General features: G+C 47.6%; 1 protein-coding gene across 3 annotated transcripts in view; it reads left to right on the top strand.

The window, feature by feature from the left end:
- LOC126531570 (protein capicua homolog) overlaps nt 1-15,125 on the top strand; it is a 121,506-nt gene that overhangs the window by 57,146 nt on the left and 49,235 nt on the right. For all 3 annotated transcript variants that reach the window (XM_055071252.2, XM_055071253.2, XM_050179135.3), the window contains exons 12-13: nt 1,494-1,649; nt 4,010-4,074. In XM_055071252.2, the coding sequence (XP_054927227.2) occupies nt 1,494-1,649; nt 4,010-4,074 (221 nt within the window). The remainder of the gene's footprint in view (nt 1-1,493; nt 1,650-4,009; nt 4,075-15,125) is intronic.

Here is a 15,125-nt window from a genome sequence, read left to right as displayed (position 1 = left end):
CAGGCTTCTCCCCATTTTTCTTTCTTTATGGACGTGAACCATCCACTGAATGCCTCTGAATTCACCCCTCTTTCCGAAGTTGCTCGCCATGCTGAAGAGTGCCGCCAACTGGCTCGCTCGTTCACGTCGGATACCCAAGGAATCTACAAAGATCGCCACGACAACGGGCAGCCCACACAGTCCTTCGCCGTGGACTCTCACGTCTGGCTTCAGCTGCCCTTCCAATCTCCAGGCCTTAGCCCAAAGCTCGCTCCGAAATATCAGGGTCCGTACCGGATCGTCGCGTGTACATCGCCGGTGAATTATGTGGTCGAACCGGTGACGCCATCTTCGGACAAACACCGCCGTGGCCGCGAGACGGTTCACATCAGCCGCCTGAAGCCGTACCACGACCCCCTTATCGTGTCATCACCTTAGGTCGCCAGGATGGCTCCTCTTCACCGCGGGGGCAATTGTAGTGGGTAACATGCATGTGGCGCTGTGCGGACTGCCACCGCTGCGGCGCGAGACCCGAGCTCGGGCTGCTGATGCGAACAGCTAGGACTCGCGATCAAGAGCCACTTGCGATCCCGCATACGAGCTGCAATAAACCCCCTTTCACCCCTTTCATTTGGTGGAGCTGCGGGGTAGACCTCGGAAACTGGAACTCCGAAGCCGGACGCTACCGACTGCTACGACCATGCCTGACGAAACCACCCAGGAAGATGCACCACAGCCTCCGGCGGTCATCGTTTCCAGTGTGTTGCGCCAGCGTGATCCTGCCATCTTTAGCGGCACTGATGATCATGACGTGGAGGATTGGTTGTCTTCTTATGAACGGGTGAGCCAGCATAACAAGTGGGACGACGTCACCAAGTTGCACAACGTGCTGTTTTACTTAACCGGCGTCGCGAACCTCTGGTTCCGAAACCACGAACACGATTTCGCCACATGCATGTTACCCACTACATAATAAATAGATAAATAAAAACAGTTGCTGTCCACAAACCCGTGCTCCTTGCTACTGAAAGGCTGGCTTTTCCGCAAAGTTGACGTTTAGTGGCTAAGTTTGTTTTGCAGGTAAAATTTTGCTAGCAGCACGAAGTCACGAAATTCAGCACAAAATTGCCCAAATATTATTATATTAGATAGAAGCAAATGCTAAGAACATTGTTTGCTCCCACATAGCCAGCAATATATTATATTGAATTCGAATATTCATATCCAACTGAATATTTAAACATTTTCAAATATCTATTCTTCAAATCAAATACAAATAGTAAAAATAGAATATTCAATAATATTTGAACTTTCAAATATTCGCACACATCTAGTTCTTGTACATTGAATTATCGGGCATGTCGGAAAAATCAGGTGTCCAGAAAATTGTTCGTTGGCTGTATTTGTACAGTTTTCAACATGCCAACTTGTGGTTGCCATTGCTTCTGAAAGCTTCCTGAATTATTTCATTGTGACACTCCTTTCTTTCTCCTTTGTGTCTTAAACGCATGCAGGGTGTCATCACCGCATAGCCCATCACTACAAAGTGTCATCGTGGACGCTGCTAGCACCTTGCAGCCCCCACAGATACAACTGACTCCTGCTGAGCCGTCATCCATGCCTCGGATGCAGGCATCTCCGAGTGCCCAGTGCCTCATTCTGCCTGAAAGGTGAAGGTTCATCTACTGCAAAAGGGTGATAATTTGGGCTAGCACATAGATATTGTAACTTAGTACAATACAATACAATACAGTGCAATATTCAGTTTATTCACCAGATAGTACTGGATAGCTACCTGGGCTGAAAGCTGTGTGGACAGCTTAATAGAGTAGCAGTGCCAGGTATGGGACAAATTGAAGGCATGAGCAAAGTGCTCACTGTCTGACTGTCATCTTAGCTTTATTGCACATAAAGGAACATATGAATGTCTCAGAATAAAGAAAGGATGTGAGCAGGAAATAACCAAGCAAAATAGCAAGCAATATTTGGTTTGAATTTGTATTTTGTTGGTTGTTTGCGTTCCAGTACCTTTATTTAGTATCTTAAGCACAGCAAAGTTTGTTTGGCAGTCAGCACATTGTCCCTGCTTTTCGTTTGTCCTGTCCCTTCACTATAACTCTAATAAGCTATAACATCTACCAACACAAGTAAACACAGACCTGCATTCCAATGTTCATACCTCCTGACATATGGAAGCTCGAGTCCTGAAACTTGCCTATTATCTTGTACATCGAAGTACAAATAGAATGTTTAAATTAATGGTTTTTTAGGCATCAGAAACAAAGTGTGATCGCTTGAATGTCAAAAAAAAAAACATTGGTTGTCACAGGATTCAGATGCCAGCATAAAGAAATGCGCACATTAAATTTTTTTGCAATTCTAGTCAATTCATACATATAAAACCATTAAAAACATGTTGCACAATGTTGGCGGTGCAGATACACAGCACTCCTAAAACAAATTTGATGAAAGCTTTGGCATGCAACACACTGCATGCAGAGACTGTGTACCGATGCACACCATATTTTTGTGCATATAACCTGCATCAAAAATTTTTAAAAATTAACTTACGAAATAACTTAAGAAATGCAGTAAAGCGGGCTGCGAAATATATTAGAATTTCACCTTGAGGTGTGGCTTCACCACATTGTGTGCCATGCTGTCATAAAGCCACACTTCAAAGCAAAGTTTTTGAAGATCAAAATTTTCGTTGTCTCTTTGGGGACCCTGCATGTTGAAACTCCCTTCCCTTTTTCATGGTTGCCATATCACCTTTTATTTTCAAGTTGCCATTTTGCGTTTCTGCTCAGTAGTTACCGAATAGTGCATGCGGCGTCGGCAAATGAGAACTGTGATCACAGTGAACTGCAGTAGATGGCATTCCTTTACAATGTAGCAGAAGCTTAAGCTTATCAGCATTGCCTATGAGGTGAGGAGCAGAGCTGCTGCCCGAAGATATGACGTGAATGGGCCATGCATCCATGAATGGAAACTGTTATTGCAAAGATTTGAGCATTGTTGTATGCAGTTATTTGTGCAGGCTATGTGCACAGCTTTTCTTTGCAGGATGGCGTAACTGGGGATGCGGGTTATATGCGGAGGCGAGTCATACATGGGAAAATAAGGTACATGACACAAACAAAAATATTGCTGTCAGCTGGGAAACTCACTTGACCAGTCAAGGCCTGAGATATTTGGCAGAGTTATGCGGAAAATGGAGGCAAATAGCGAAAGTACAAAGGAGCAGAGAAATTTACATGCTTTCTTTCCATGATCGTGATTGGCGGTTCTCTCTTTCAACACAGAAAGTCCTTAGAATAGGTAAAGTAGGGCCATTTATTGTTGAACACTACCACCACCTCCTCTCCTGTGCATTTATTTCATTGATGGCTGCAATCATGTGACAGCAACTGTAATGTTAAATATCCACACATTCTTTGTACTCAGTGGCATGCATGCAGGTCAGCCTGACGGAGCAATCAGTCCAGAGCATTCGATAGGATAATATGGCGAAAAGGGTGCTCTGCATTCTTAGAGAAGCAACAATACAGTAGACCAAGCTTATTATGACCCGCGGTAACCCAGTGGCTATGGCATGGCACTGCTGAGCTTGAGCTTACGGGTTCAATCACTGCTGCAGTGGCTGCATTTCGATGGGGCCAAATGCAAAATTGCCTGTGCGCTTAGATTTAGGTACACTTAAACTTAAAAAAAAAAAAAAAAAAAAAACCCGGGTGGCCAAAATTAATCATGAGTCCCCCACTATATGGCATGTCTCATGATCAGATTGTGGTTCTGCCAGGCAAAACCCCAGGATTTAGGTAATCTTTAGGCTCGTTCTGTGTAGAATACAGCGAAGTGCAGAGTGGAGAAAGAGCAATGCAGAGTTTGTGAAAAGGGGCAAGAAGCTGATACTTGCTGCTGACGTTTTGAGAGAGGGAAATGTGGAGGGGGTGCTAATTTAGTTATAAATTCACTGTGCTGTAAATTCATACGGGACTGTTGCACTTTTTTCCCATTTTTCTACTAGGTGCAACAATTCGCCATCTGCTTCTCCTAATCCTCCAAAGATCCGTTGTGTCATTCCATCCAAAGGTACGGACCTTTTCTTCTCTGTGGTGTGTGAAGTCTGTAAAAAGATGAATGTTTCCTTTCGGCACAATGTGTAGCATTCTGATGGCGCACTCTTACTGGCATGTCACTATACTGGTGGACAACATTCCACGGCACTAAATGAAAATCTGCAGAGGGAAAGTGCACACATGTGAATACTCCTGCGCATTGTCTTGCGGTCTTGTTTTCATTTGTTTTTGTTGGTTCTGTTACGGTAATTTTTAGGGCTGGGCATCAGCTAAGATTTTCAGTTCAGTTAACTAGAACCGGTTTATTATTGCATTAACTAATTTATTGGATTTGTGGATCTATGTCATGAGCTCAAAAAAATTAAGAATTGGCAGTTTATGGACATAACCGTTGAAGATAAAAGCAAACTCTGCTATAGTGAAACCTCATTAATACGTAGTCAGCTGGGAATGATGTTTAGGTATGCACTAAACGATGTACAAATCAACCGCCAATGCCAGTTTAGAAGCTACTTACTGGCCAGAGAACTACGTCACGATGCTCTCAAACGCATACACTCAGACAGGCTTTATTTGTCAGTAGGCAGCAAAAAATCGGCGATCTTCACTTGTTGCCGTTATGGCCTTGCTGCGACACCTTTGTACTCAGTAAGGCCGTGAGCGGGTTTGTCTGTAAGGCCCACTTCTCTGCAAAAGCTCGCATGATGCTCAAAGCGCACGCCGGGTCAGATAATGAAGGGCTGTCCACTTCCACATCGTCATTGTCATCATCATTTTCGCTTGAAGATGGGCGAGGTGGGACGACAGCAATACTGTCACTATTCGAGAATTCCGCAGATGTAACAATGTAGACGTCTTGATAACATAAACATGACACGCTGCAGCAAAGCCCTTTGATCCCCACGACAACATTATGACTGCAAACACACTGATAGAATGAAGAAGAAAAAAATCATGCAGGTACTTCTCAAGGAGTCGTCCAAGAATGCGTAAGCATTGTGCCACTTGCTCATCGCCATGCAGCCTGGTGTCATTATCAATCTTGATCCGGCCAGTACAAACAAATGAGAGCGCTACGGTGACATGAACTGGTGCGGACGTCAGCGCAAGGTGCATTGATAACGCAAAGCAAAGTACTGCAGGTGTCAGTGTCCAGTGCACTGATGATGTTCCGATCATTATAAGCCGTTACCGCTCATTAGCGCCTTATCCATCCGCGTCGAACCATTGTGATCCGTGATCACAAACGTACACTGGCGGTGCCTGCATATATGGCACGGCCACACGGATCATATTTTGAAAACTATCTGCGACGCGGACAGAGAGTGCAAACTGCTAATATACGCGCACTGTGTTTCCGCCGCTGTGCGCTGAAGACAGACGCATGGGCCCACATTTCAAGAGCGATCTGCGAAAGGGGCAGGGTTCGGCTTGTGCTAAAGGGGCAGGGTTCGGTTTGTGCTAAGAGCTTTGTGAGTGCTGTGTTCTCGCTGCTTCGTTAGTGCTGAAGTGACAGGCAGCATGAAGGTACAGTCGCTTGCTGCTGTGGGCTTTATCTTGAAAGCGGTCGTCTTACGAGACGAATGGACGGACGGACGGACGGACGGACGGACATTTTTCTCATTGGGTCAGCATAGAAATGCCTACGTATCTAAAGAAAATGTGCTTTTGCGCAGTTACTACTTGAATTGGATTGGATCGGGTTCGACGGTGACAGTGAATTCGCACCCTTACCGGCAGCTTCTTTTGCGTTACAGGAAGCCAATCTCGAAGGCCATGCTTTTGTGCACTGCAATTAGCAACAGCTGTATGAGCAGAAAAGACGTCATGGTGGTTATGTTTCAACATCACTATCGCTGGCAGCTGTCGTCCGGGTGTCACAACATGAGAATCGAACGTCTGCGCACATGAGATTTTGCCGATCTTTTGCCTGTGTGTGTATAACAAGAAAGCAAACAGTACGCGCTAACCGTTTAGTGGGCACTTAGCAACTCTGGCTTAAGCGGCCAGCCAATACATGGGGTTCAATGGGGGCTAGGTGAGGGAATCTTCATGACTACGTTTAAACCGCAATTACACATTAAACAGGTACGTATTAATGAGGCTTGACTGTATTTGAATTGCTAGTTGGGTTTAATAGCATGTCAGACTCTAATGAGCTTGTTAACATTCCCCTACAGCAGAGAGTTTCTTTGTGGAGTTGCTAACATTCGTTCCAGCTGCAGTGAAGAGACGTACATATGGCATTGATACTGCTGGAACATACATCGCTATCTTTGCAATGATTGTTATGTTTGGTAGAAAGGAGCCCTGCTTTTGTCACTACTGCGAAGGATCCAGGTATGTGATCTGGGACTTTTATGGTATGACAAACCAACAAGGATCGCACATCTCATCACAGGACGCTCCACTCTATGTAGTGTGTCACTGGCTATTTTTTCAATGGCCATGCACCAGCATCTGCTGCAGATACTGGATTTTCCCTACGTTGGCATGAAGGGCAGCATGCATTGAGTGGCTTTTATTACAAGAGAACCATAGGTGTCATCTTGGTTCAAGCTAAGCAGGGATGTTGGTGCCATTGCTTGCCAAATTTTGCTCACGTAACCTTAACTGGTAGAGAGATAAAACTTTATTATGTCCTTGATGGGGTTAAGGGGTGGCGGGGGTCGGGAGACTAACCCCCAATCCCCCCCTTCCTCAGACGGCGGCCAGTCCTTGCTTTCTGGCGGCATCTTCGGCCATCCGGACGGCCCAGAGCTGCTCCTCTGGGTCCAAGCTGAGCAGCAATGTCTCCCACTGCTCGGCCGTACTAATGATGCGTGTGTTAGTGCGAGAGGTGTTGGTGGGTGAGGCTTTGGGGCATTGCCAGATAATATGATCGAGGTCAGCGCGGGCCTTGCACGCTTTGCAGAGTGGGGAGTATGCATCGGGGTACATGCGGTTGTAAAGCACGGGGTTCGGAAAAGTTCGTGTCTGAAGGAGTCGCCAAGTGGTGGATTGAGATTTATTCAGTGTTTTGTGTGCCGGGGGGTAGCGTAACCGCTCTTGTGGTAGTGCAGGAGAATTTCTCTGAACGTAATCATTCGGTCCCGCGCGTGACCGCGATGCAGAACAGAGGGCTGGTCGGGATCGGAAGACGCAGGTGAAGGATGATGCGCCCGGTGTGCGAGAGCTCGGGCGGCATCGTGGGCGGCTTCGTTTCCAGCCAGACCCGAGTGACCAGGGGCCCAGATGATCTGCACGCGGCGTTGCCTTGGGGGAGGAGTGCCAGAGAGAATCTTCTGCGCTTGGGGTGCTATCAGTCCTCTTGCGTAGTTACGAATGGCCGTTTTTGAATCGCTGATGATGCAGTGTGCATTGGTAGCCGCGTAGGCCAAAGCGATGGCCGTTTCTTCTCCTACTTCGGTTTGCGTGGCGAATATTGATGCGGCCGCGGAGAGGCGGTACTGCGAACCCGCGACTGCGACGACTGCCATAGCGTTTTGGTTGGGGTACTCTGCTGCGTCCACGTAGGTTACGTCAGCGGCTTGGTCGTAGTGCTTTTGTAGTTGTTTAGCTCTTTCTGCACGTCGCTCCGGATTGTGTTCAGGGTGCATATTGCGAGGTATGGGCGGGATAACTAGCTGAGCACGAATGTTTGGAGGGATGGGTACTTTTGGTCCGAATTGGGTGGTGTAGGTTATGCCTAGGGTGCCTAGAATGTGCCTGCCCGTGGTGGAATTGGCGAGTCGTTCGTATTGGCTAATACGGTGCGCTTCAATAAGCTCGTCTATGGTGTTATGAATGCCGAGGACGTCCAGTTTCTTGTTAGAGGTGGTGATGGGAAGATGTAGGTAGAGAATCTTTTTTATTAAAGCATCAATTAACCGCCAAATTAGGTGGTCAGTTGCCCTGTTCTACTAATTTTTCACACATTTTGATTGCTTTCTCCCACCTGACTAATAGCTATACCCCTTAAAGTAGCCTTGAAACACTTTTTGAACATAGTAGGAAAATGTTGCTGATTTGTCGTAGAGGCTGCTGAAAACATGTGAGCCAAATAATACTGTACAGTGAAACCTCGTTAAACCTTAGTTGGCTGGAGCTCGGAAAAATATGTACTAAACGGTAGTACTGCTTAACCGAAAGAGCTTGAGATCGCCCACTTACTGTATTTACACGATCGTAAGTCAACCTATTTTTTAAAATTTGAAAATCTGAAGGGGGGGGGGGGGGTCGACTTACAATCGAAATGAAAACGTGGCAGCGAAAAAAAAAGCGAGACCAACGGGATATCAGGGGAGCTACAACGTAGTCACTATGTTGTGTTTGCTCTACGGCCCCACCCATAGCTTTCCGCTATCTCGTGTGTTTGTTCGCTTTTCGGAAGGGTTTTTCAACATTTTTGAGTTTTACAGCACACACAGCACTCATGTGGGGGTGTCGATAGTTCATGGAAGTGTCGCTGTTCCATTTGTGGCGGCGCCCTCAAAACAGCGGCGCTTGCAGGGAGTATCGATAGTTCATGGAAAAGCAGACACCGCTCACGTGTTTCTCTTTCCCTGTAGTTCTTTAGTTTCATGCATTTGATTTGACTGCCGGCCACGTGCTACTTCTGTGCTTCCTCAGTCGTCATGAGTGCTCAGAGTCCACAAAACATTTGGCGCTCGTTCACAGCGGCGTTGAAGAGGGCTGCCACCTTTACGCTGAAGAAACAAACAACTGCACAGCGGGCCGCAAGTTTGATGTTTCTTAATGCAAGTTTGATGTTTCTTAATGGGTGGTGTGAGAGTGGTGATGGCAGCGAAGCAAACTTTTCACCTGTGACAGCAAGCAAAGAGGTTTCTGCGGGCCGAAGTCAGGACGCTTTCCAGAGCTGAAGGCCAAGCTTGTGGCACACATCGCCAAAATGCGTGATCAGTCCCTGCCAGTGACGTGCGACATGGACATGAGACAAGCCTGGATATTCAGCTTTTAAGGACCTGCTCCACCGTGAGTACGAGTGGCTGGCGGCAGAAGACTGTGAACTTACGCCAACCGGACATGCCCAAAGAGCGTCCCTGACGGCTCTGCGTGGTTAGGTGCTTTCGTCGTGGACTTATGTATGTATGCAAATGCACTTATGTATGCAATGTGGGACCGTAGCAGCAATGACGATGGCAGCACTAGTGAGGACGTGTAGTCCAGTGACCATGCCAGCGACTAATAAATTTTCATTATGGAATGTACCCGCGGGTATGCTAATTTTTTTTTTCCCCTGTCACACGCGATATGGGGGGTCGACTTACAATTGTGTAAATATGGTACCTGTCAAAAACGGAACTCGGAGAGAGTGCGATGAAAAGGGAAAAAACATACAGTATTTATTCACTTCGCGCGACAAAGGTGTTCTTTTCGTTTGATGCCGTGGCCGCCTAGCAGCGATGACAGCAGCCTCAAACTTACTGAAGCTGCGAGCCAGCTTTTCAGCCAGCCACCTCTTCTTGGCATACACTCGCATGGCAAATTCCTCATTGGCGTTGCATGTTCTCCGTGCACGTGGGCGGTAGCGTTGAAGTCGCGGGGCGCCTTTTTCATTGCGGGGGGCTGTTCTCGTCACGACAATTGCATTCATGAGGCTGACGTAACGCGCCGCTTCTGTCACTGTCGGGCCTGAATCGCCCGTGCTGTCGCTTTCCGTATAGTCCTCATCACTATCGCTAGTCGACACTTCGGCAACCACACAAGCAACGATGGCAAAAAGTCCAACCTCATAGCCGACATCTCTTCGTGGTCACAGCAGCACTGCTGAGCAACTTCTACGCATTCCAAATGCCATAAGCCATAGTCAACAGTAGATCCCTGTCGCATGCCAGTGCCGACTTCTTCGTGTCACGTTTGATAGCATGAACGATGTCTAATTTTTCTTCTATGCTGAGCACCCGCCATGTTTTTTATCCGAGCTTCGGCAGGACGCGAGTCCTTCTTTGCACGATGCCACAACGCTCTCTGGCGCAGCGCCAAAAATGATGTTGATGTGGCTTCACGCGCAAACGCACAGGGCGCTTGAAGTCTGCTGTGCTGATCTCTGAGGCTTGTTGTTCTGCTGGACTGCCCGATGGAGGCGACACACTGCCGTGTTTGTGCGACGTAAAGTGGAAACACTACGTGTTAACCGATACGTACGCAATAAGCTGGCATGGTTTATGCGGATACAAAACACATTATGTTCAATGGCTGCTGAGTCGGGGATTTGACTTTGACTGAAAAATTGCTTGATCTCACTTCCCCAATGTCATCATGCAGCATCATCGAAAGCAGCTGGCACACCAAAGCTATTAGCCAATTTCATAATCGCGAGGGCATTCTCAGTAATACATAATAGTTAATATTTAGTTAAAGGAACATAATTGCTAATTTTTAGTTAAAGGAGGCATGACATGGTCACCCAACAATTTGCAGTTTTCCGCGAGAACTCGTAGTGGAGGGTATTATGGCTATACATGTGTAAAAACTGGGCAGTAAAAGCACATTTCTGGCAAAAATGTGAGCTAGAACTCGCCGGCTCTAAGCCCCACCCTCCGGCGCTGACCACCATATTGCCATGCCATATGTGACGTCATGTGCTGCATGGAACCGAGCCATCATCTGCTACAAAATCTGCCACTGCACCACGTGAGGTCAGAGCATAGCTAGCGTCTGTTGTCGTATTTTCTCCAGATATCGTGTTCCATGCTTTCGACACTGCCAAGTTTGTGTGAAGAAGCAAGCAATGAATCTTAGTGCATCAGAAACAACAATGCCGCCGTATACCCTGTGCATTTATCTTCGACCGCATCAACAGCAGCTCAAGGGACGAAAAATGGCCTTGTCTGCACCGGCTGGTGCGCTTAAATCTTGGAGGCCATGGATGAAAACCGTGTAGTTATTGTGGTCAACATAGATTGTGACGTTGGTGTTGCACGAAATGCTGCTGATTCCTTTCCGCACTATTGAGTACGATAGCTTTATTTTATCATGTTTCATGCTTGCAGCGTTACTTAGCTAGCCATTCACGGGAGATGAAGTCTGGCGCTACTTTGCACAATGAAAATTGTTGAGCACATAGATTCTTTACTAGCATACATTTCATGCATGCATGTCTCTCATATCCTTACTCAACTACACTATAATTTTGCTAACCTGCCGTGCATTCTCACCAGTTTTTTTTCTCTAGTTGCGTGTGGCATATGTAAACAAGTGCCTGCGCATATGTGTCCACGATGCAAGGATTTTGCACCATGCACACTATGCCTTAACCTTTACTTAAACTTGCTTTATTGTATGGTGCACCCATTATAGGTAAGAAAAAGAAATAGCAAGGCTGAAGCTTGGCCTGCCGTACGTGGGGCAGTGCACGAACACGGTCGGCATCATGTCTGGCTGCAGCCTCAGCTTTATCACGGGTATCTCGAACTCGGCAAGGAGACGCGAATCTTTATTGTAGGTTGTCTGGTGTGAAGTGTTCCAAGAACAAAACAAATGCGTCAGATGAGCACCAGTCCTTCCTGCTCACGTTCACCTCCCAAGCGTGGCGCTTGACGAGCTCTTTGCGGAACCTGAAGAACAAACGATACTGAGCACTCCTTGCTTCATTCACTCTGCACCGCAGCGCTACATGGACGCCGCCACAGTGGCATTGTTTCAACTGCTGCAAGTTGAACAATTCCAATGGCAAGGGGAACAAAGCAGAAGCTTCCCGCATGAGCGCACAGCTGAAACACGGTTCTTCGCCAGAATATACGTGCTTGCTTGGCAAGCATGCAGCTTGAGACGTCACAGCTTGCGTGTGTGCCAGTGTAGCTCGACTGCTGTGCCGTTCGAGTGTAATATAATAAATTCAATTACATATTATGTGCTGCCTCAAATGCACCAAAATTTTTCCGACGTGTTCTTGAACGCACAAGGATTACCTCACCCAATACAGATTATGATAGCAAATTTGATGTCATGCCCCCTTTAAATGAAAAATGCAATCTTCAAAAGGCAGGAAAATCATTTCATCTTTGCACTGCGCGGAGATGTGTACTGTAGTCTACCACGGCCGCCACGGGGTTCTCCCACAAACCCTTTCCCCACCACGACATTCAACTTTTGGCCGAGGCTTTACTCTTTTTGTTTCTTCATTGTGTAGGTTCCAGTGTGCTAACGGAGATGAAAGCAGAGACAAAACTGGGCATCAGTGTGATAACTCCTGTTATAGCTGAAGGATTAATGAAAAATTTGAGGCATGAGATTCGTGAGACGACGTCCTTAATAGTGCAGCCATTCTGTGATTAGTTAAAGAAGCGTTTTAGGGCGCCTTAACCCTTTGGGTGCCGGGTGGTCTTCCAAAGGGCAACAAGTCAAATTTCTGTCTACATACTCAAATGCTATTTATTGCTAATAAGTTGCTTAACATCTAGCCGACTTTTAAACCTAGAAATAAATAATATGCCATGCTAATTAATGATTTTAATTATGTTAAATTATGTTCCTTAGACAACATAACCTCTTCATCGCTGTCATTGTCCTTTGAAGATGCCTCATAATCAAGATCGAAGGCCCATAAATTGGAGTTCATAAGAACTTTAGGAATTCATGCATTGTGCAAAAATGAGCAGGCTTCTTGTGCGAGGCTGCAATGTTGGAAAATGAGGCACAAGCAAGCCTGGCTGTCGGTAAGCTCTGTAGCACCATCTGTCTTATAAGAACTGTAGCAGCATCGGCACCGCATGAGAGTTAAGTAGACGCTCGCATCTACACGAGGCATGAGCGGCTGGCACGCTCCGGCATTGGCTAGCGTTCCGAAAGGGATATAAAAGAATGCTACACTAAGAGAAGGACTGTTGGTTTTTCCTCTCCTGCGAGAGCTCGAGACTTTACCGGCTTATGTGGTCGCTCGTCGCTACAGTTTAGTGACCGCGGACGTGATACTGCCATACGCTCCTGTGGTAGAGACGACCATGGACCAGACCAACGCTACGAGAGCACAAGGCGAAAACCCTTCCGAAGAACATGGTGAGCCCTCCTGTTCTGCAATCGCTGTCCGCCTCCCGCAGTACTGGGACCAGCATCCTTCGGCATGGTTTCTTCAGGCCGAATCGTAATTTCAAGTCGCTGGTATCCGCTCTCAAGCCTCAAAGTTTCATTATGCCGTCGCAGCGCTCTCGCCCGCTGCCATTGATGAAGTAGCAGATTTGTTGAACTCCCCATTGTTTACCACCGTCTATGATGATCTTAAGGCAGCCCTGCTACAGCGCACAGCAGCTTCACAGCGTTCTCGCATCCAGCAGCTTCTGTCCGCTGAAGAACTCGGCGACCGATGCCCTAGTCAGCTTCTTTGCCGAATGAGGCAGCTGCTTGGAAACAACGCGAGATCCATCGACGACGCACTGTTGCGCGAATTGTTTTTGCAACGACTCCCGGCTAATGTGCAGGTGGTCCTGGTGACAGCCTCTACCATGGACCTTACCGGACTTGCTGATTTGGCCGACAAAGTCATGGAAGTAGCCACCCAACTATCGCAGCCACGGCATCGTCTCCGGGTGACAATACAACCGCTCTGCAAACCCTTCCCTGCTCTTCAGCAGCTCAATCTACTCGACTCCTTGTGTGAGCGCCTGGAACGCATCATCTGCGGAGCGGAACATCGCCGCACGACATCTCATCGCCCATGCAGCCGTAGTTCCAGCAGCTCAAGACACACGGGCACCCGCAATGAAACATCATCTACGACGTCTGGTGTTGCTACTACCACCACCGTTTTGGAAACTACGCTCGTCACTGTCAGCATCCCTGCACTTGGCAGGGAAACAAGCCGGCCAACCTCTAACGGCAACGAGTGGTCCGGCCCAACACAAAAGTCGCGTTTTCTATGTGACGGACAGAGTTACAGGACAATGGTTCTTAGTCGACACAGGCGCTGACTTCAGCATTCTCCCTGCCCACCAGCCCAACCGAAAAGCAACACCTGTGTCGTTTTCGCAAGCTGTCAACGGCACCAGGATTACAGTTTTCTCGTCACGCTCCGTCATACTAAACCTTGGCCTTCGACGAGCATTCCACTGGATTTTCCTGGTTGCAGACATCCATCATGCAGTCATTGGCGCAGACTTCTCGCACAACTATGGACTCCTTGTCAACGTCCAATGACGCCATCTCATCGACTCCGTGACCCAGCTATCCGTTTCCAGCATCCTATCATCAGGCACATCGCCAATCGCGCCTATTCCTGCCATGTTAGATGAACCTTTCGCCGTGCTCCTACGCGAGTTTTCCGCTTTGACACACCTGCCAGACTGGACGCAACCGGTGCAACATGACGTGTGCCATCACATCGTCACCTCCGGCCCACCAGTCTATTTCCAGCCCCGGCGTTTGTCCCCGGAGAAACTCAAAATCGCTCGCGCAGAGTTCGAACACATGCTACAACTTGGCATCATCCGCCGTCTTCCAGTAACTGGGCATCACCACTTAACATGGTGCCTAAGAAGACGGGAGACTAGCACCCATGCGGCGATTACCGGGCACTAAACAACGTTACAGTTCCTGATCACTACCCTCTACCGAACATTCAGGGCTTCACGGTAGCGTTGCACAGCACGACATGCATCACCACACCCTTCTGTCTCATTGAATTTCTCTGCATACCTTTTGGCTTACAGAATGCCGGCCAATTCTTTCAGCGTTTCATCGATTCCGTCACCCGAGGCCTGTCTTTCGTTTTTGCATACATTGACGACCTTCTCGTCACAAGCTCTTCCGCAGAAGAACATCTTCACCACTTGTGGTTGTTGTTTTCATGCCTTGCCAGTAAAGAAATTTTCATCAACGCCGCCAAGAGCGAATTCAGTCAACCCGAACTCGAGTTCCTTGGTCATATCATCGATGCTAACGGCATTTGACCACTGCCGTCCAAGATTCACATCATCGAAAATCTTCCCCGACCGACCACATTCACCAAGCTTCGCCAATTTCTCGGATTTGTCAATTTCTACCGCCGATTCATTCCCGATGGCGCACGACTTATGGCTCCGCTAGACGCTCTGCTGGTAAGCAAATGTAAACATGTGCTTCAGTGGA

Source organism: Dermacentor andersoni, chromosome 5 (assembly GCF_023375885.2).
Source record: "Dermacentor andersoni chromosome 5, qqDerAnde1_hic_scaffold, whole genome shotgun sequence".
Taxonomy (NCBI): domain Eukaryota; kingdom Metazoa; phylum Arthropoda; class Arachnida; order Ixodida; family Ixodidae; genus Dermacentor; species Dermacentor andersoni.
The sequence above is the reverse complement of the archived record's forward strand: the minus strand, read 5'-3'. Positions and strand labels throughout refer to the sequence as shown.